The sequence below is a fragment of the Pinus tabuliformis genome, chromosome 6, assembly GCF_031772625.1.
Source record: "Pinus tabuliformis cultivar Carrire ecotype Pingquan chromosome 6, CPIR1, whole genome shotgun sequence".
Taxonomy (NCBI): Eukaryota; Viridiplantae; Streptophyta; class Pinopsida; order Pinales; family Pinaceae; genus Pinus; species Pinus tabuliformis.
The window spans coordinates 991,046,061-991,066,623 of NC_142292.1; the positions used below are offsets into that span (position 1 = coordinate 991,046,061).

A 20,563-nucleotide genomic window follows, 5' to 3' on the forward strand; every position below is an offset into this window, starting at 1 on the left:
TTTTTTTTGTGCAATATCTAATTATGGTTCTTCTGTTTCAGGAAGTTGATGTGGAAGCAATGAGAATTCTTAACATGTGCTATGAACGTGCAAAAAAGGTAGACAAATTTTCCCGATCCTTCAGGGTTAATCTTCATGTGAGTAGTAGTTCAAGTTAAACACGTGCTTGCAATCACTAGCCACCTTATTATGCTAAAACATCATCCGAAACTCTAAGTCTAGCTTTCTAGGAAACCTGCTTGATACAGTCCTTTCAATGAAGCATTTTAGGTCTGTAAGGAATAAATGAATTGTATTTGAGGATGTTAGGACAGTCAAATCGCTTTGCTGATGGCTGCTAGGGTGTGATATGGTTTCATAGGGTTTGGTTGAAGTCCAATCAAGCCAGTGCTCTGTTACTGCCTGAAAATGCAAACCTTATTTTGCATTATCATGGGCTTTCTTATCTCACCATGACAGCAGGAGACATTTGGAGTTAAGTGACAGTTATAGGATACGTGGAGAGAATTAGAGAATCATAGGCCATGCACCTTGTTCTATCATATTGAGCACTTTTCATCATTGAAGGGAAGAACGTAGGTGTAGGAGGATGGTTGCCTTGATGGGGGTTCTTTCAAAGACACTTCACGAAGAGAATCCATTGGGGTACACTTGACACATGAGTCCAAAATCACATGGTTCAGGTTCGGGTTCAAGTTCAAAGATGACAAAATTCCATTTGAATTTGAATTTCTTGATGAGATTTAGATAAAATATTCCATAAGTTTCGTCTATATACATATCTTCAAAATATAGACTGTATGTTATAACATGTAACATATATTGTCATGTCCCTTCCCAAATAAATTTGTAACAGGTTTTGGTCTCTCCACAATTTTGCATAAATTTTGATAAGTAAAATAACCCAGCAATTTTGACTTAGGAACTTAGGAGAAAGGAAGGCTAAATTCAATTGCTAGTGGAAGGTGGGGGCCACCCATGTGGAAAAATGCACTTGCGCAATTCGAATTGCCTTGGAGGGAATCAAATGACTTGGAGGGGTTTCTCTATTGAAGATCCATTCAAAAACAATCTCTGCACTTTCAGACCTATATCATACATATGTTGGCACAACTGTAGACTGGGTAATTTGTGGCTCTGTGGAAATATTTTATCGGCCTCTGTTGAAGCATTAAACTACTGTCCTATCGAAGCAACACGTCTCAACCTATATTGAAGTACTACGTCCGGCCTAAAGGAGAATTTCTTGAAGAAGTATTCTAATTCATCTTATAGCAGACTCATCAATGGATTCTTTGTAACTGTTTCAGAAGCAAAATTTGATGTATTCTCATTAATTGTGGAACTGTTGGGGCACTGTTCAGACCTTCTTGGGAGCAACATCCTTGAAGTATTTGAATGATCATCCTTGAAATAATTTGAAGAAAAATGTTGAATACACCTTTGAAAGGAGCCCTAAGGCATTGAAGTTTGGAAAATATCAGACAAAGAAGTACTGAGAAGGTTGTAAGAAGGTATGATTGAAGCCTTCATGGAGTAACCTTGAAAATTCAGCGTGGGTGACATGAAGAGTCTTGGAGACACCTTCTGCAATCGATAGAGTTGTCATTTATGAGCTAAGCACATTGGAGATTGATTGAAGGCATTGTTGAAGACGTTGTCAAGGCTTGTCAGATGAAAATAAGGTAGTCAAAGCCCCCATGTTGAATGGAACAAATTTTGAAGTATGGAAGGGTAGAATGAAATTCTTTCTAATGACTCAAGGTTTTGAATTTTGGGAATCAATGATTACTAGAAGCATGATGGAAGAAGAGTCCAATGAACATAATGCAATAGTGATAAAGGAAATCTTGAGTGGTCTACCCGATCTTATAAAAGTCAAAATGGAGAAATGTTCATCAACGAAAGAGCTTTGGAAGAATCTTCAAGATATTCATTAAAAAGGTCTTTTGCTCATAAAACTAAATAATGAAAGCCAAGAGCAGAAGGATGATTCAGAACCAGAGAAGATGGCCGAAAGCAAAGTTGAAGACACCAAGAGCAAGGAAGACCTAAAAGATAAAGAAAACCTCAAAGAAGATCTCAAGGCAAAACTTGTAGCTGCTCTAGAAGAGATAAGTAATTTGAAAAAGGAAAATGAGGAACTTAGAAAGGAAGCACAAGATGGTGACCATGACCTTGACAAGAAAAGGAAGGAAGTTGACCTCTTCAAGCTTGGCCACTTGGAAACTTGGCCCCACTAGGAAAATTGGCTTCAAAGAATTCGAACTCTGGAAAGTGAATCACCTTAAGCAAATCGACTTTGGAGAATTATCCTCTCTCACCAACAAATTGGTCTCCCTTTCTCCTTGTCTTGTATGACACGTATGCGCCAGAGAAATCAGCCTTCTTAGTTAATTCGACCTCCTCCACAATTCGACCCTCTTCTTCAACAACTTGTCTTCCTCGAATTTCCTCCAAAATTCCTTGTTTCACTTCTCCTCACTTCTTTTCAATCTAGTTGAGCCCCTCACTCTAGATAAAATTGTTTCCACTTGTGTATGTGTGTGTCTTCACCTCTTCCTTAACCTTATTTATAATTTCATTAAGCCAAAATCCTTAACGCTAATCCCCTAAGTGATGATGATTAAATCCTAAGCCTCACTTGACATCAACGGTTGAGATTATATCTAAGTCACTTAAGTAATTTATTATTTAGAACTTTGGCCTAACAATCCATGATAATTAGATTAATTATTGTCCCTTTCCAAAGTTTGTTAACTTAGGAAAGAAATTATAAAATCACTTACTCCAAGCGAGCACCTAAAGAGGCAATCAAATATCTTCTACATGTTATGACACCAAACCTATGTAGAAGATATTTCAAAGCTACAAAAACTTCAACTCTCTGTCCTAGCAAGGAAGGAATTCTCCATCATGCCCAACATGTCTCTGTAAAACACAAACTTCCCCTTCAGTATAGGCTTGGTGAGAATATTTGCTACACGTTCCTCTATAGAGATGTACTGCAATGTCACAACTCTTTGGACCCCGTCTTTAATGAACTGGTATCTAATATCTATATGTTTGGACGTACCATGAAACACTGGATTCTCAAAGAACTTAGTGGAACTCTAGTTGTCACAATGAATCATAGTGGGCCTCATCTCAAGACCAAATAATCTTGTGAGCATCTTGCGAAGCCATATGGCTTTCACAACGTGCCAAATTTGTTGTCATGCACTCGACCTCTACTGAGCTAAGTGCCACTGTGTGTTGCTTCTTTATATACCATGAGATCATAATTGATCTCAGATTGAAACAACATCCAAAAGTAGATTTCCTGTGCATTGAACTCCCGATTGAATTAGAATTTGTGAAACCTTGTAACTCCACTTCAACTTTAACATACCTCAATGCATACTCCATTATACATGGAGGGTACCTCAACACATGCTTTATTTCCACCCAATGAGCTCTCCTTGGCTCCACCATGAATTTGTTGAGTGTTTTCACAACAAAAAACGTATTCAACCTAGTGTTGATTTAGATACATCAAGGACTCGATCAACTACCTGTACAAGGTGGGATCAACCAACCCGCTCTCAAAAGCACTTAGCTTCCTTAGGTTGGTAATGATAGGTGTAGACATTAGCCTGTAATCCACCATCCTGAATCTCCTCAAAATATCAACTGCATACTTGTGTTGCCCTAAGAAAATATCTCTTGGCTGTTGACACACCTCCAATCCCAAGAAGTAGTGTATGAGCCTAATGTGCATCTCGAACTCCGAAGCAAGGTCCTCCTTGCATATCCTTATGAGCTTCTTCGATCTTGTTAGGAAGAAATTTTCAGCATAGAGTACCAAGATGAGCGACTCACCCTCAACAAGTACATAGTATAGGTTTGAGTCATCCTTACTCTTGGTGAAGCCTAATCCAAGTAGGTACCCATTAGTCATGGATTACCATGCATGAGGTGCATGGTTAAGTCCATATAAGGCCTTTTTTAATTTGTATACATGGGACTCTCTCCCACACACGTCAAATCCCCGAGGTTGCTCAATATACACATTTTCCTCAATTACCACATTGAAAAAGACAATCTTCACATCCATCTGATGTATCCCATCTCTAAAGCAATAGATATGATTGCTTTGATAGATGCAAATTTGGAAATAGGTCCAAAAGCCTCTTCATAGTCTAGTCCCTCCTTCTGGAAGAACCCTTTCACCATGAACTTGGCCTTAACTTATTGACATTGCCACTAGCTGCATGTTTGATCTTATAGATCTAGTGAGAAGTGACCATTGACTTCTCTTCATGCCTTGGTAGTATGTCCCAAACTTTTTCCTCATAATGGAACTATACTCATCCACCATGGCATCCCTCCAAACTTGCTAATCTATTGACTCCTCAAACGTAGAAGGCTCAGATTCATTGAAGTTGCTCATCAAGGCCAAATAAACGGAAAATTTAGTTGGTGGTATACTCTCCCTCAAAGTGCTGCTAGGAGCCTCCACATGCTCCCCAACATCCCCTAAGGTTTGCTCGGTCCATCTCAACCTTCTCTTGGTAGAGCTCAAAGGAACATCTTACTCCTGATTTGAAGGTTGTGCCCCTGCAATTAGTGTTGATGGTCCCTCCTTGGCCTTTGGAGCTTCTCGCTCTAATCCTCCTCCACTGTTGGATCTATCCCATGCGACCTCCCAAAGGTCCTACCCTCCTTAAATTTGACATCCCTTTTGACAACTATCTTCCTTGTCCTAGAATGTAGACCCTATAGGCCTTTGAAGTCTCATTGTATCCAACAAAAATGCCACTCTTTGATGAAGTCTCCAATTTAGTCCCCTCTTGTCTAAAAGAATGTGGACATCCAATGGACTATCAAAGATGTGCATATGACTCACCTTTTGTTTCACTCCTATAAAAACCTCCTCAGGAGTCATGCCCTCCACTGCCTTGTGAGGAATCCACTTCTATAGGTAAATTGATGTATTGCAAGACTTCACCCATAGGAACATAGGTGGATCCTGATCATGGACCCTGGCCTTGGTAGCTTTAACCATACACTTGTTCTTCCTCTTTGCCACTCCATTCTATTGTGGATTGTAGGGCATTTTCAACACTTGATTCCTGCTTCCCTACATAAATCTTTAAACTCATTGGAGATATACTCACCCCCATTGTTTGATCTTAGGATGTTGATCTTCTTCTCTGTTTGGTTCTCCACAAGAGCATTGAACTCTTCAACTCGATTGAAAACTTCATGCTTGGCCTTCAAGATGTAAATCCATGTCCTCCTGGAATAGTCATATATGAATGTCACAAAATAACTGCTCCCCGAGATAGAATCCATTGACATAGGACCATATATGTTGGAATGGACCAAATCCAACACACTTTCAGACTTGGTCTCAACGTTAGGAAATGTTTCCTTGTCATGCTTTCCAAGAGCACATCCTTTACACACACCATCATGCTCTATACTAAACTCTAGAAAACTGTGACTATCTCCCGTACTAGTGGTTGAGCCATGTAGCATAGATGTCCCATCCCCCTACGCTAAATATCACTCTGGTTGTCACTGTTATGTACTATGACTTTCACTCGTCATCCTCTCAACATATATAGGTTATTCTCCTTGCTTCCTATGACTTGCTTCACGCTAAGATTAGCCCCTTTCGGCCTGACAACTACCTCACCTCATATGAAACTAACCTCAAGCCCTTTGTCCTATATGGTTGAAACTAAGAGTAATTTTTTTCTCCAGCCTAGGTACATACATCATCTCCTTCACCTCCATAGGACTCCCCAAATCTAGCTGGAACTGTCTGATGCTAATTCTCTCCACCGCATACCTAGTGTTGTCACCAAGCTTCACATCTAGATCTTTGTTCTCCTTTCCCATACTAGTGGAAATACCACAAGATCCCATCATGTGACGAGATGCTCCATTGTCGAAAAACCACACCCCTCTTGTAATGGTGCCAGAAAGACCAGAAACTAGGGAAAATTCCTTCTCGAATTTGTTAGCCAACTCATCCATTTGTGCAGATGCGGCTGTTGTTGTCTTCCCCTTGCCTTTCTTCTTGTTTGTACATTATTCAACATAATGGTCGAACTTCTAACATGCAAAGCACTTGGCATTGCTCATATCTTTCTACCCTTATGGAGATACTTCTCCACTTTGGTTTTGCTTGGCTTTACTCTCGCCTTTCTTTTCTTGTTCAACAAGAGTAAGGTTCTCCCCATCTCCACCCTTGCATTGTCCACCGGTTATCAATTCCCCCCAAATATCCTTTTGGGTGAAATAATCCCATAATCTGGCCCAATCAAGAAGTTTATCTTTGGCTATGATACTTGTCACAAATGCATCCCATTGCTTGATAAACTCTTTTAGTGCTACTTTGACAAGATCCACTTTAGCCACCTCTTATCCAACAACTAAAAGTTCATCGCAAACTTATTAAATCCTCATAAAGTATTAACCCATGGTCTCAGATATGTTCATTTGATGCTATTCAATGTCTCCCTTAGGATCATCTTTCTATTCTAGTCGTCACTTTGGTAAAACTTAGTCAAAGTTGACCACATCTGATAGGTTGAATCTTTCTTCATGATGTGAGGGATTATGTGATGCTTCACATCATCCAAAATGAGGCTCTTGGCTCATGTATTTTTCAACTTGTGTTCAACTGCTTTGGTAGCATCCCGAGGAACCTAAATCACTTGGCTTCCAATTTCACACAAACCATTTGCCATTAAGAAAAGGGTGATTCACTCCTTCCATGGACGGAGGTTTACAAGCACCCCCAATTTGTCTTCATATCTTAGACTTGATGATGCCATATTAGCATATCGACTTTAGTCACAAAAATCTCACTGTAAAAATAAAAAAATTATGCTGTTGTAAAATAATTTGCTACTGTAAAAGCATTGTGATATTTGACCTCTCCCATAGAGTTTCAGTCGCTTTGATACCATGTTAATTTTTCTCATGCTAGATCTGATTGATTTCACTTCAACAATGTATTAAAACCCTAGAAAATATTTATGTCAAATATTTCTGAATTTGTCAAAAAATAAATACACTAGTATATTAACTTAAAAAATACAACGAAAATAAAATGAAGAGATTAATCACACTACAACAAATTTACACCCAACGAAATCTTACTTCATATGAAATTTCTCGAGAAAATTATATGTTAGACATATATAGAGACCGTAAGAAAATATAGTTGCTAGGCAACTAGAAATTCAACCCCACTTGGAAAATTGGCCTCAAAGAATTCAACCTCTGAAATTGAACCACCTGATGCAAATTGACCCTTGAGAATTAACCTTTCTCACAAGCAAATCAACCTCTATTTCCCCCTGTCTCATACGACCCTTTGTTGGATAAAGTTTTCGTTGATGTCATTATGATTGTTGAAGAATGATGCATGAACCCTAGATCATGCAAACCCTAGTGAAGAAGCCATATGATGGAACCCTAATTGTAAACCACAAGCACCACAAACATTATTGAAGGAGTCCTAGCCCTTATTAGAGACGATGAAGATCTAAACCCTAACCCTAGTCCTTAATCCCTACAAAAATTCTATGAACAATTTTCCAATTCCTAGATTCCTAAACCCTAATTCCTAAATTCTATAATTCCTATTTACTTGACACATAAAAAAACGTAATTTCTATCCTTATTTACTTGACACAATCATGAAAATATTAACACTAAAGATCTCTCTATCTCCTATACAAAAATCCTCTTCCTATTCTCTTATTCATTAGCTGGAAAACATGATATCAAATAAAAATAATGAAAAATACTCCTAAGGTACAGGTCGGCTCATTAAACCAACCGACGTGCCTATTCACATAAGATAATCACTATATATTGGTGGTAAGGTCACTCCAAATTGACCATCCGAAAATCAACACAAAATTTGGTGAAGCATAGGGTAAGTTGACATCTCATGAATTGACAGGATCGCTGGACATCTCTAATAGTTTTAGACCAAGTGTAGAGATTTTCCATGCAATTTTGTGGAAAATCTTTCAGAACACTTACAAACTTTTCAACCTGTTGTTGATTTTTTTGAAGATTGTTGAGCGAAGATTAAAGAGGAGTAAGGTTCACATTTCAAGATACAATATGGTCTGCAATTTAATTGAAACTCAGGACTTCTAGTCCCTGAAGCTTGGAACTCGAACCTGGAGAAGAAAATTTCAAGTCAAACATGTTCAATTAAATTCGCTTGCATTGATAAGGGATATGTTTGGGATTTGACTTGCTTGCAAGATATAATTGTGTCTTTTCTCAACCTGTGATAAACTCGCATCCCTGTTGATGATTTCAGACCTACCAATTTCAGATCATATGTTATAAACCGAGACTGTTGTGGGTTTCTCTATTGAAGATCCGTTTTAAAAATATCTCTACACTTTCAGACCTATATCATACATATGTTGGCATAACTGTAGATTGGGTAATTTGTGGCTCTGTGGAAATATTTTATCGGCATCTGTTGAAGCATTAAACTACTGTCCTATTGAAGCAACACGTCTCAACCTATATTGAAGTACTACGTCTCGGCCTAAAGGAGAATTTCTTGAAGAAGTATTCTAATTCATCTTATAGCAGACTCATCAATGGATTGTTTGTAACTATTTCAGAAGCAAAATTTGATGTATTCTCATTAATTGTGGATCGGTTGGGACACTGTTCAGACCTTCTTGGGAGCAACATCCTTGAAGTATTTGAATGATCATCCATGAAATAATTTGAAGATAAATTCTGAAGACACCTTTGAAAGGAGCCCTAAGGCATTGAAGTTTGGACAATATCAGACAAAGAAGTACTGAGAAGGTTGTAAGAAGGCATGATTGAAGCCTTCATGGAGTAACCGTGAAAATTCAGCGTGGGTAACATGAAGAGTCTTGGAGACGCCTTCTGCAATTGATAGAGTTGTCATTTATGAGCTAAGTGTATTGGAGATTGATTGAAGGCATTGTTGAAGACATTGTCAAGGCTTGTTGTAGAATATTTTGGGAGGCTTTGAAGAGCCATTAAACCTATTTTGAAGAAGGTGAAGTAGATTGAGAGGTTGGATTCCTAGAGGATAGGAGTCCTCATGAAGACCAGGTTGGAGCCTGAACCAACTGAGAGGGTTGGTGCCCTAGAGGATAGGAGTCCTCAAGAACACCAAGTTGGAGCCTAAACTAGTTGAGAGGGTTGGTGCTTTAGAATATCAACCCATCATGAAGAATGGGGTTTGGGAAATCGTTCTTAGACCTAGTGACAAATCAGTTGTCACATCTAAATGGATCTTTAAGATCAAACATGTTGTTGAAGGAAGTATAGACAAGTACAAAACAAGATTCGTTGCAAGGGGTTTCTCTCAAAAGGAAGGCATTGATTATGAAGAAACCTTTGCACCCACAACAAGGTACACTACCATTAGATCGTTGGTTTCATTGGCTGCTACAATGGGGTGGAATATCCATCAAATGGATGTGAAGACCACATTTTTGAATGGGACCATTGATGAGGAAGTGTACATCAAACAACCTAAAGGCTTTGTAGTTAATAGCAGGGACTCTCATGTTTGCAAACTTAAGAAAGCCCTATATGGTTTGAAGCAAGCACCTAGGGCATGGTATGCAAGGATGGATGCATATCTACTTAGAGTTGGTTTCGTAAAGAGTTCTATTGATCCGAATCTCTACATCAAGGTCGTGAATGATGAGCCAGTCATTATTCTACTTTATGTGGATGATTTATTCATCACAAGTGTGGAGTGAAGAATTCAAGAATGCAAGAAGATGTTGGCAGTTGAATTTGAAATGAAGGATCTAGGACTGATGCATTGTTACTTGGGTTTGGAAGTATGGCAGAGACCTGGGGAGATATACTTGGGTCAAGGGAAGTACATCATCAAGTTGTTGCAAAAATTTGGAATGATGGATAACTACTCCCATGATCACCAATCTCATGGAGTTGAGGGAATCCAACTCTAGTCTCGTGGATCCTACCTCCTATCGACAGTTGGTGGGTTCCCTAATGTATCTGGTAAATATTAGGCTAGATATATGTTTTGCTGTAAACATTCTTAGTTAGTTTCAGTTGGAGCCCTGTCATGATCATTGGACAACTGCTAAACATATATTGAGGTATCTTCGTGGCACTATATGTCACTGCCTAAACTATGATAGTAAGGAGGTCAAGCTAATTGGCTTCACGGACTCTGATTGGGGTGGCAGTGAGACTGATGGAAGGAGCACTACTGGAGGATATTTTAGTCTAGGAGCCACTATGATCTCATGGATGAGTAGGAAGCAAGATCCCGTTGTGTTAAGTAGTGCTAAGGTAGAATTTGTGGCTGCATGTGAAGTAGAAAGGAGTTTGTTTGGTTAAGGAAGCTTCTGACATATTTGTTCGAGAAGTCTTTGGTTCCTACTGTGATTATTCGTGACAATCAAAGTTTGTATCAAGATGTCTGGAAATCCCATGTTTCATTCTAGAACGAAGCATATGAACAATAAGTTCCACTTTATTAGGAACCTAGTGTAGGATGGGATCGTGAAGTTGGAGTATGTCTCTACATATGAACAGGTAGCAAACATACTAACAAAGGCTCTTCCTAATAAGAAGTTTGAGTATCTTGGTTTGGTAGACATTACTGATTGTATTTGGAAGAGATTTGTTGAGGCTTTGTGAGTGAAACATTGCATGGGAGGACAGCTGTCCGACACTTTGTGCTGATGTCTAGGTCCCATTGTAGGGAGGGTGGCATGGGTTGTAGAGCTCTGACCATGGATACACAGCTAGGTCCCTGGGTTGGTGGTTATAAAGTAAGCTTGATTGTACCTAGAGGGACTGAAAGGTTGAGTCCACCTTATTCCCACTTGGATAGATTTCCTTGGTCAGGAATCTAGTCCGTGGCATTGCGGTGCCTAAATTGTTGAGAGACCAATGGATAGATTTCCCTGGTCAGGAATCTAGTCCATGTTAATGCAGTGCCTAAAGTTCTTCATTGTTCATATAGTTTGAGGTCTTCTATTGTATTTGTATATAATGAATAGCTCCCTTGTTAAGAGGGAGTGTTGGAAATTGTAACTAGGTTTGGTCTTCATTTAATGTATTTGAGTCATCATGAAATGTACTTGTCAAAAGAATAAAGAAAATAATTTTTATTATTGTAACAATGACTTATTAAAGCATGGGTTTCATGCTTGGGTCATCATTATATTAGTTAAAGTCCCCATTGTGGACCCCTATAATTAATATTCAGTTGTTAGTCATTGTATATTCAAAGAGACCCTTCTTGGGCTTTTGAATCATGTAAAAAGGTTTACTATTGAGTCAAAATTAATTTATGTATCCTCCACACCAAGTCGGCCTAAGGACACTAATTCGACCTCACATGGAGCCTATAAATAGAAGCAAGTTGAAGTCATTTGGAGCAACTCATCTCAAGCAAGTTCGATATCTCAAGAGTAGTTGGAGAAGTGTGAAGTAGGACGAAGTGGGTCTAAGGAAGATGAAGGAAGTGTTAGTTTTGGGAAGTCTAAGGAGAAGAAGAAAATCGAACTTTTGGTGCCTCTCTCTCTTTGTTTCGTGCCTTAGTTTGGGAGATCGAAGTCTTCCAAGTTTCACTGATGTCAGAAGTTGTTGCCTAGTCAAAGTTGCTGGAAAGGAGGTCGAAGATCTGGGAGGCTGACTTGGTGTGGAGGGAAGGTTTGGTCTTTGTCTAGGGTGAAGAGTCTCAAAGAATACTATTGAAAGGAAGAATTTTCTTGACTGTGTTTTCAGCTCGAGGGGGCTTTTGTCCTAGTAGCGTGCCTACATCTTGTGTCTCTTGTTTTGTGATCTTCATACACACATAATATGGTAATTGCTTGATGAAAGATAAGATAATAAAGAAGTAAAAGAAACCGACACAATCACAAGTAATTATTAATAAACAACAATCAAACCCTGGTATTACTTCTTTGATTTTCCAACAATGGATCCCCAACAACGCTCATTGGTTGCTCGTGCTCCACCTTTTGGATGAGGATGATACACCTAGTTCACCATACCCAAATGACTCCACACTGGCACCATACACTTGGCAGATGTTCCAGGGTTTAGAGGATGCCTCTCGCTGCAGAAGGAGAGATTTTATGATCATCCTATCCATTAGAGATGGTCTACAGGCATTTTCGATCCACTTGGAGACCCATGAGAATGTCTTTGTGCCCCACTCCACACTTGGGAGCACCATAGGTTTTTCGTTGGAAAACAAGGGGCCAACCCCTTGTCCACTATGTTTGGAGTCCAACTCTTTGTTAGATTTTGGTAGTATTGAAAGTGATCTAGCCTTGAAAATTGGTGGAGGCCAAGGCAAACAAGTTCTAAAGAACCCAAAGACCGTTTGGTGAGATTCCACTCGGATTGTATTTTATTAAAATAATTAATATTTTTAATGGAGTTCCTAAGTCTAAACTTAGGGAAATTAAAATATTAATGGGTATTAATCAAACTATGGGTGAGAGTGATCTAGAAGGCAGATCAAGTTATGTTTTAATCTTAGTCGTTGATTAGAGACTTAATCTTGGCTGTTGAAGACTCAATAGGAAAACTATAAAATGGAAGCTTGGAGTTCATTTGGAAAGGTGAAAATTCTTGAATCTAACACATCAGAAACCCCTACTGCAATAATTGGTTTATACTCTCCTACTTGTTCTTTACATCAACAAGTTATTTAACTGCATAAACATTGAAGTAAACACTATTGCAGTCATCACAAATATACAGATCATGCACTGAAATAAACAGGACAATAAAACGAGGGACACCGTTATTTGTGGACAATTGTCCTCGGGAAAACCCAATTTCGGAATACCGATGCAACATATAGAGGGTTTGTATTATTAAGCATATTTCGTGAATACAACTAGGGTACCAGAAATGGCTCACCCAACAGAGAATATCCTCGAAAGTAGTACCTCTATCCGGAGACAGATATTTCGGCAAATTAGCAATCAGATGATCAAACCCCACAACGACTCCGACTGTTCCCTATGCTGGACAACGAAAGATGCACCAAACACTGCTCTGGAATTGCGTCACTCCTCCAGGAGCTACGTCACCCTCTCCCAGCTCAAAATCTGCTGATCTGCTCCCAGTCTGCCCCACAGAATCCCCCCAGTGCTACCTTTGAGGCTCAGCGTTAGCCTCTACGGCTTTTGCGTCACCTGCGCCAGCCTTCTACATCCTTTGCGTCAGCTCTTCGGCCTCTGTGTCAACCCTTCTAGGGCCTGCACTGTCTCTCTTGGCATTGCACTGCCTCTCTGCTATGTATTCCAGCCTTGGATGAAAATCCCTTGCTTCACTGCAACTCTGATCACTAAATCGATTTCCTCAACAAACCTCGCCCCAAAAAATCGAATTCTTTGATCACTTGGTGTATCTCCAATTGACCCTCAAGCTTCCTCTTATACTTTTCTTGTTGATGAATCAACGGTCGGGTTTAACTCCGTAATCAATGTGACTAAGATTAGAATTGACTTGATCCTCATCACTTAGAACTTTCTCACCCACATTTTATTAATACACGTTAATATTTTTATTTTCCTAAGTTTAGACTTAGGAACTCATTAAAATATTAATTATTTTAATAACTCTTCATCCGGGTGGAATTTCTCCAAACTATTTATGGGTTTTGGAGATCTCATGCGCCTTAGCCTCTCCACCAAATTTCATGGCTAGAGCACATCTAATGCTACCGAAAATCAACACTCCCTCTTAGCGAGGAATGTGCTGTAGCAATGCTTCAGCATAGAAGCATCACACTGATCCTTCGCATCGGCCCTCCTTGCTGATGCTTGTCTTGCTGCCCAACGTCCACTGCACTGTTGCTTCCTGTACTGCTGCCCATGACACTGCCACTGATATTGCTACCTTTGTGCTGCAACTCCCTCTGAACACGCTGCATCATGCTGCCCATAGCACTGTCACTGCTAATTGCTGCACCGCAACTTAGTTACTGAGAAATAATTAATTGAATTTACCTAATTATTGAAAGCCTAGTCAGTCTAGAAGCCTTGTGATGTTGAAGCTACCTCAACGGCTATCCTATGCTCCCTTTGTTGCCACTGCGCTGCTCCAAACACCTTTGTGCCTCTAGCACTGTTGCAACCTCCACTGCGCTGCTACAGACTTCTGCACTCTAGTACTGCGTTGTCACTCCATCACACATTGCTCCACCCGACACTTATCATCATGTTACTGTCTTTAAGGGCTCCCGTAGCTGGATGTGATCCAAGAGTTTGGGCACCTTAAGGATCCTGCCCCTCCTTCTATAGTCCTCTCGACTACAGCTCCAAGTCTCGCTACCTCTTCTCTAGAGGCGCATGAGCACTCATGGCATAATCGTCATCAGTATCGTCATTCTTCTCTGCCTTTGTTGGAGCAGCCTTTGAGTCAGAAGCTTCTCCCTTGCCTTTCTTCCTGGGGCATTGAGAGGCATAATGTCCCAGCTCCCCACAGTTGAAGCACTTGACCTTGGAGATGTCTTTCTTCTTCCTCTTTTGTACCCCCTACCGTCCCGTTGATGCGAGAGCTGCATCCTCCTCCTCCTTGATTCGAATTCCCTTACTGCTACTCCCCGCCTTGGTCAATCTCTTGAGCTCTTCCTATCTCCCACTCCTAGAAATTACTTCACAAATTGTTATCAAGCCAAGAAGAATCTCATCAATCCTGATTGCCCTAGATTGAAAAATGTCTCCCACTCCTTGGAGACAACATTCAGAGTAGTCCTGACCATGAACATTGGATCCGGTGTAGACCCCATGGAAGTAAGCTGGTCGCGAATCCCTTGCAACCTAAGAAGGAAGGGATCTATCTCCTCCCCTTTTTGCACCTTCTATGACCTCAATTGATTCTCCAATAATATCTTCCGTTGCACGGAAGAGCCCTGGTATAAGGTGGTCAGGGTCTCCCACATCTCCCTTGCTGTTGTCTTCTTAGCAAAATGCGGTATTACATGATCCTTGACCCCATCTAGGATCATGCATTTCACCTTCGCCTGGGCCTCCTCATACTTCTCATTTGCATCTAGGTCCATTGGGTTAGCTACTGTTTTCAAGGCATAGTCCTTGATGCGATGTTTATCCAAGATTGCCAAGATCTTGGCTTTCCAGATGACAAAATTGGAAGCCCCATCCAATTTGTCCTGATCCCTTAATCCGTTAACTGCCATCTCTGCTCCTCTTCTCTAGACTCCCTCTGAGTCCTGATTTCCCTCTCGGAAATCCTCCGGCCAGCTGTTGAATCGCTCCTCTCCAATCCTCCTTTGTTGCTGCAATCTGGATTTAGATTTCTTGGATAGAAATCCATCGAGGTAGTGATTCCCTCTACCTTGGTTCAGTCTCCTTAGACATTGTTCTGCACTGATAGAAACAATGTCCCACCAGCTCCACAAATTAAAATCTGCACAGCTCCCTTAGCCTCAGCAACTCGAAGAATCTAAGCCCTTCAGGCTTTGTGCAATCTCTGCGTGGGCTGAATCTGCTCCTCCCAACCAACTGCATCAATCCTTCCTGGCTCAGAAGGATGACGTGGCTCTGCGTGAGCCTGGTCTGCCCTCCTCTGCTTCTCGCCGACCTTGATGGCTGACGTAGCTACTGCGTGGGCTCCTCCCAACTACTGCGTCTTCCTCTCCTAGCTCAAAATGTTGATGCAGGCATTGGGTGAGCCTCTGCGTCACACTCTCTGCACTGCATCACTCCTCTCGCCTTTTCAGCGCTGGAACAATGCTCTCTCGAGACAGTTGCTTCTTTGCTGCAAATTCTCAAATTTCTCGGCTGGTGTCTTCAGTCGTCTATGATCTGCAATCGCTCTGATACCATGTGAAAATTCCTGAATCTAACACATTAGAAACCCCTATTGCAATTACTAGTTTACACTCTCCTACTTGTTCTTTACATTAACAAGTTATTTAATTGCATAAACAACGAAGTAAACATTATTGCAGTCTTCACAAAACCCTCCACTTCCAACCAAGGCATCTGCTCAATGAAAATTTGAGTTGCTGTGCTCCCTCTGACTGCTGGAATCACTTAACCTGGGCAACTCGATTTTTTTGTAACCTTGCAAGAAAAAATCGAATTCCTGCCCCAACAATTTGGCCTGCGTTATCTGAGCATTGCGCTGCCTCTAAGAGTTTCGGCTTACTGCTCCCTCTGAGCAAAGAAATTATTTTTCCGCTTCTAAGCTTCTCGACTGATCACTCACGCTCCGATACCATGTGAAAATTCCATCTATTACAACAACTAGAAATTGTCTTCCTAATTGTTAATTTATTTCACTATTTATTTGTAGTTTGCTACAACAAATACCAAATAATTTGCACTATTATTTTCACAAATAAATATTGTGAAAAAAATAGCGCTGGAAACTGAGGACACCGTTATTTTTGGACAATTGTCCCCGGAAAAATCCAACTTGGGAAAACTGTTGCAACAGTTGAGGGTTTTTATTATTATGGATAGTGAAATTCTAAGTACAATCTATGGATGCCCAACTAGCAAACCAAACAGCAAGAAAATTTGGCCAAAATTATTTAAGGGAATTTCCCTTCTTCCACAAGCAACCCTGACACAACTTCCCTTCAGAAATTTGTCCTCCTGGACCCTCTGCATCAACCTCTGCATAGTGCTTGCACAAACCCTTGGAGATCTAAGCCTGTCTCTATTGAGGAAACTGATTCTCTAGAACCTCTGGAAGACTTTCCCTGCGTCTGGAAGCTGAATCGATTTTTCCTCCAGCCAAATTGAATTGCTTTTCTAAAGCAATTGTGCAGTCCTCTGCATTGCCTCACTGGGAATAACTCAGCCTTCTTGCTGCTACCTCTTTGAATCTAGAAAACTTCCTTTGGATCACTGTCTCTACCCCTAATTGTCTCTACTTCCTCTAGATCACTGTCTCTGCCCCTCACTATCTCTGCATTAGGGTCAATTGGGACAACTACCATTTTCAAGGCATAGTCCTTGATGCGATGTTTATCCAGGATTTTCAAGAGCCTGGCCTTCTAGATGACAAAATTGGAAGCCCCATCCAATCTATCGTGATCCCTCAATCTGTTCACTGCCATCTCTGCTCCTCTTCTCTAGAATTCCTTTGATTCTTGGTTTCCCTCTCAGAAATCCTTCTGCTAACTGTCGAATCGCTCCTCTCCAATCCTCCTTTGCTTTGGCAATCCATATTTAGATTTCTTGGCTAGAAATATGTCAAGGTAGTGATTCCCTCTACCTTGGTTCAATCTCCTTAGACACTATTCTACACTGATAGAAACAATGTCCCTTTAGGGTTTGCGCAATCTCTGCGTGAGTTGAATCTGCTCCTCTTAGCAACAAATTTGGCCTAAATTATGTAACGAAATTTCCCTTCTTCCACAAGCAACCCCGACACAACTTCCCTTCAGAAATTCGTCCTCCTAGACCCTCTATGTAGTGCTTGCGTAGACCCTTGGACGTCTAAGCCTGTCTCTGCTGCGGAAACTGATTCTCTGGAACCTTTGGAAGACTTTCCCGTCTTTTGGAAGTTGAATCAATTTTTCCTCCAACCAAATCGAATTGCTTTTCTGAAGCAATTGCATAGTCCTCTGCGTTGCCTCACTGGGAATAACTATTCCTCCTTACTGCTACGTCTCTGAATCTGGAAAACTTCCTCTAGATCATTGTCTCTACTTCCTCTGGATCACTATCTCTACCCCTCACTATCTTTGCATCATGGTCAACTGGGACAACCACTGTTTTCAAGGCATGGTCCTTGATGCGATGTTTATCTAGGATTACCGGGATCTTGGCTTTCTAGATGACAAAATTGGAAGCCCTGTCCAATCTGTCCTGATCCCTCAATCTGTTCATTTCCATCTCTGCTCCTCTTCTTTAGACTCCCCGTGAGTCCTGATTTCCCTCTCGGAAATCCTCCGGCTAACTATTGAATCGCTCCTCTCCAATCCTCCTTTGCTGCTACAATCTGTATTTAGATTTCTTGGCTAGAAATCTGTCGAGGTAGTGATTCCTTCTACCTTGGTTCAGTTTCCTTAGACACTATTCTGCACTAACAGAAATAATGTTACACCAGCTCCACAAATCAAAATATGCACAACTCCCTTAGCCCCGATAACCCGAAGAATTTGAGCCCTTCAGGCTCTGCGCAATCTCTGCATGGGCTGAATCTGCTCCTCCCGGCCAACTGTGTCAATCCTTCCTGGCTCAAAAGGATGGCGTGGCTCTACGTCAGCCTAGTCTGGCCTCCTCTGATGGCCGACGGAGCTACTGCGTGGGCTCCTTCCAGCTATTGTGTCTTCCTCTCCCGCCTCAGAATGTTGATGTAGGCAATGCGTGAACCTTTGCATCACACTCTTTGCACTGAGTCACTCCTCTCGTCTCTTCAGCTCTGGAACAACGCTGTATCTCGAGACAGTTGCTTCTTTGTTGCAAATTCTCAGATTTCTCGGCTGGTGTCTTCAGTTGTCTATGATCTGCAATTGCTCTAATACCATGTGAAAATTCCTGAATCTAACACATTAGAAACCCTTACTGCAATTACTGGTTTATACTCTCTTAGTTGTTCTTTACATTAACAAGTTATTTAATTGCATAAACATCAAAGTAAACACTATTGCAGTCTTCACCAATATACAGATCATGCACTAAAATAAATAGAGACAATAACACAAGGGAGATCGTTATTTTTGGACAATCGTCCTTGGAAAAACCCAATTCGGGAAAACCGATGCAGCATATAGAGGGTTTGACTTTGTATTGTTGAGCAGATTTCATGAATACAACTTGGGTACTAGAAATGGCTCACCCAACAGAGAATATCCTTGGCAGTAATACCTCTTTCCAGAGATAGATATTCTAATAAATCAGCAACCGAATCTTCAAACCCCACAGCGACTCCAACTGTTCCCTATGCTGGACAGTGAAAGCTGCAACAAACGCTGCTCTAGAACTGCGTCATTCCTCCAAGAGCTGCATCACCCTCTCCCTGCTCAGAATCTATTGATCTGCTCCCAGTCTGCCCCACAAAATCTCCCTAGCACTGCCTTTGAGGCTCAGCGTCAATGTCTATGGCTTTTGCGTCACTTGCGTCAGCCTTCTGCATCCTTTGCGTTAGCTCTTCAGCCTCTGCGTCAACCCTTCTAGGGCCTGCACCGTCTCTCCTAACACTGCACTGCTTCTCTGCTATGTATTCCTCAGCCTCGAATGAAAACCCTTGCTGAACTGTCCATCACTCAACTTTGATCACTAACTCGATTTCCTAAACAAACCTCACCTTGGAAAATCGAATTCTTTGATCACTTGGTGTATCTCCAACTGATCCTCAAGCCTCCTCTTATAATTTTCCCGTTGACGAATCAACGGTTGAGATTAAGTCCCTAATCAACGACTAAGATTAGAACTAACTTCATCTCCTCACTTAGAACTTTCTCATGCACATTTTGTTAATACACATTAATATTTTTATTTTCCTAAGTTTAGACTTAGAAACTCATTAAAAATATTAATTATTTTAATAACTCTTCATCCTGGTGGAATTTCTCCAAATGATTTATGGGTTTTGGAGATCTCATGTGCCTTAGCCTCTCCACCAAATTTCGTGGCTAGAGCACATCTGATGCTACCCAAAATCAACAAGAGAGAGAGAGAGAGAGAGAGAGAGAGAGAGAGAGAGAGAGAGAATTGATCTAGAGTTCGATTTTTGGAGCTAGGAAGCTGAGAAAATCAAACTAAGTGGTCATTCAGCAGCAGAGGGGTAGAGAGAACACGGAAGAAGGACTTTCTGGAGAATACTATTAGAGATACGCTGAGAGAGCTTGTGGAGGTAGCGCAAAAGCCGGGAGAGCTGTCACTGGGACAGTCTGGGGCTACGCAGAGCCAGAAGGGCCAGTGGAGAGCAGAAAAGATGCCTGTCACGCAGAATCCAGAACTGGCAGGATCGCTGACTCAGAGGGTAGAAGAGGTGACGCAGGGCGAACGCAGAGCCTGAAAGGCTGACGCAAGGCCTACGCAGAGCCAATGCAGAAATAGCTGGGTTAGCCAGTCTTGTGCTAGATCAATCGGAATTCTGTCGGGTGAAGTGAGGGAAATCTCACTCAGATTTTCCGCCAATATTCTCTATAAAGTATTGCTATATGAGCATTGTAGATTTGTATTCATATATTTCTCCTGCATAATAATAAACCCTCAGAACTGCTGCACCAATTTTCCCGCATTGGGTTTTTCCGGGGACTATTGTGTCCAAAAATAAGTGTGTCTTATGTATCTTGTTCTTTGCTCAGTTTTCTGTTTCATGAGATCAAATGTTTAATTAGTGTAAGCTGTAGAAGTAATTTGCTTTAGTATTCAGAAGAATAACTTGGTGAATGTGATTTAAAAATCAAGTAGGTGAAGTAGATTCAGATTTGCTGTAGTAGGGGTTCCTACGGTGCAGGAATTTTCACACTCTTCATCATGGCACCACTTGGACTTCATTAAGCCTCCTCAAAGGCCCAATGACTCACTTTGTTCACCATTCGACC

The 20,563-nt window shown here is 41.0% G+C and overlaps 1 protein-coding gene across 3 annotated transcripts in view; it reads left to right on the forward strand.

The window, feature by feature from the left end:
• Positions 1-20,563, forward strand: part of EMB2083 (AAA-type ATPase family protein) — a 377,023-nt gene that overhangs the window by 292,979 nt on the left and 63,481 nt on the right. For 2 of the 3 annotated variants that reach the window (XM_089424030.1, XM_089424037.1), the window contains exon 10: positions 42-98. In XM_089424030.1, coding sequence (XP_089280156.1) covers positions 42-98 — 57 coding nt within the window. The remainder of the gene's footprint in view (positions 1-41; positions 99-20,563) is intronic. The other variant, XM_089424043.1, reaches the window with a different exon arrangement.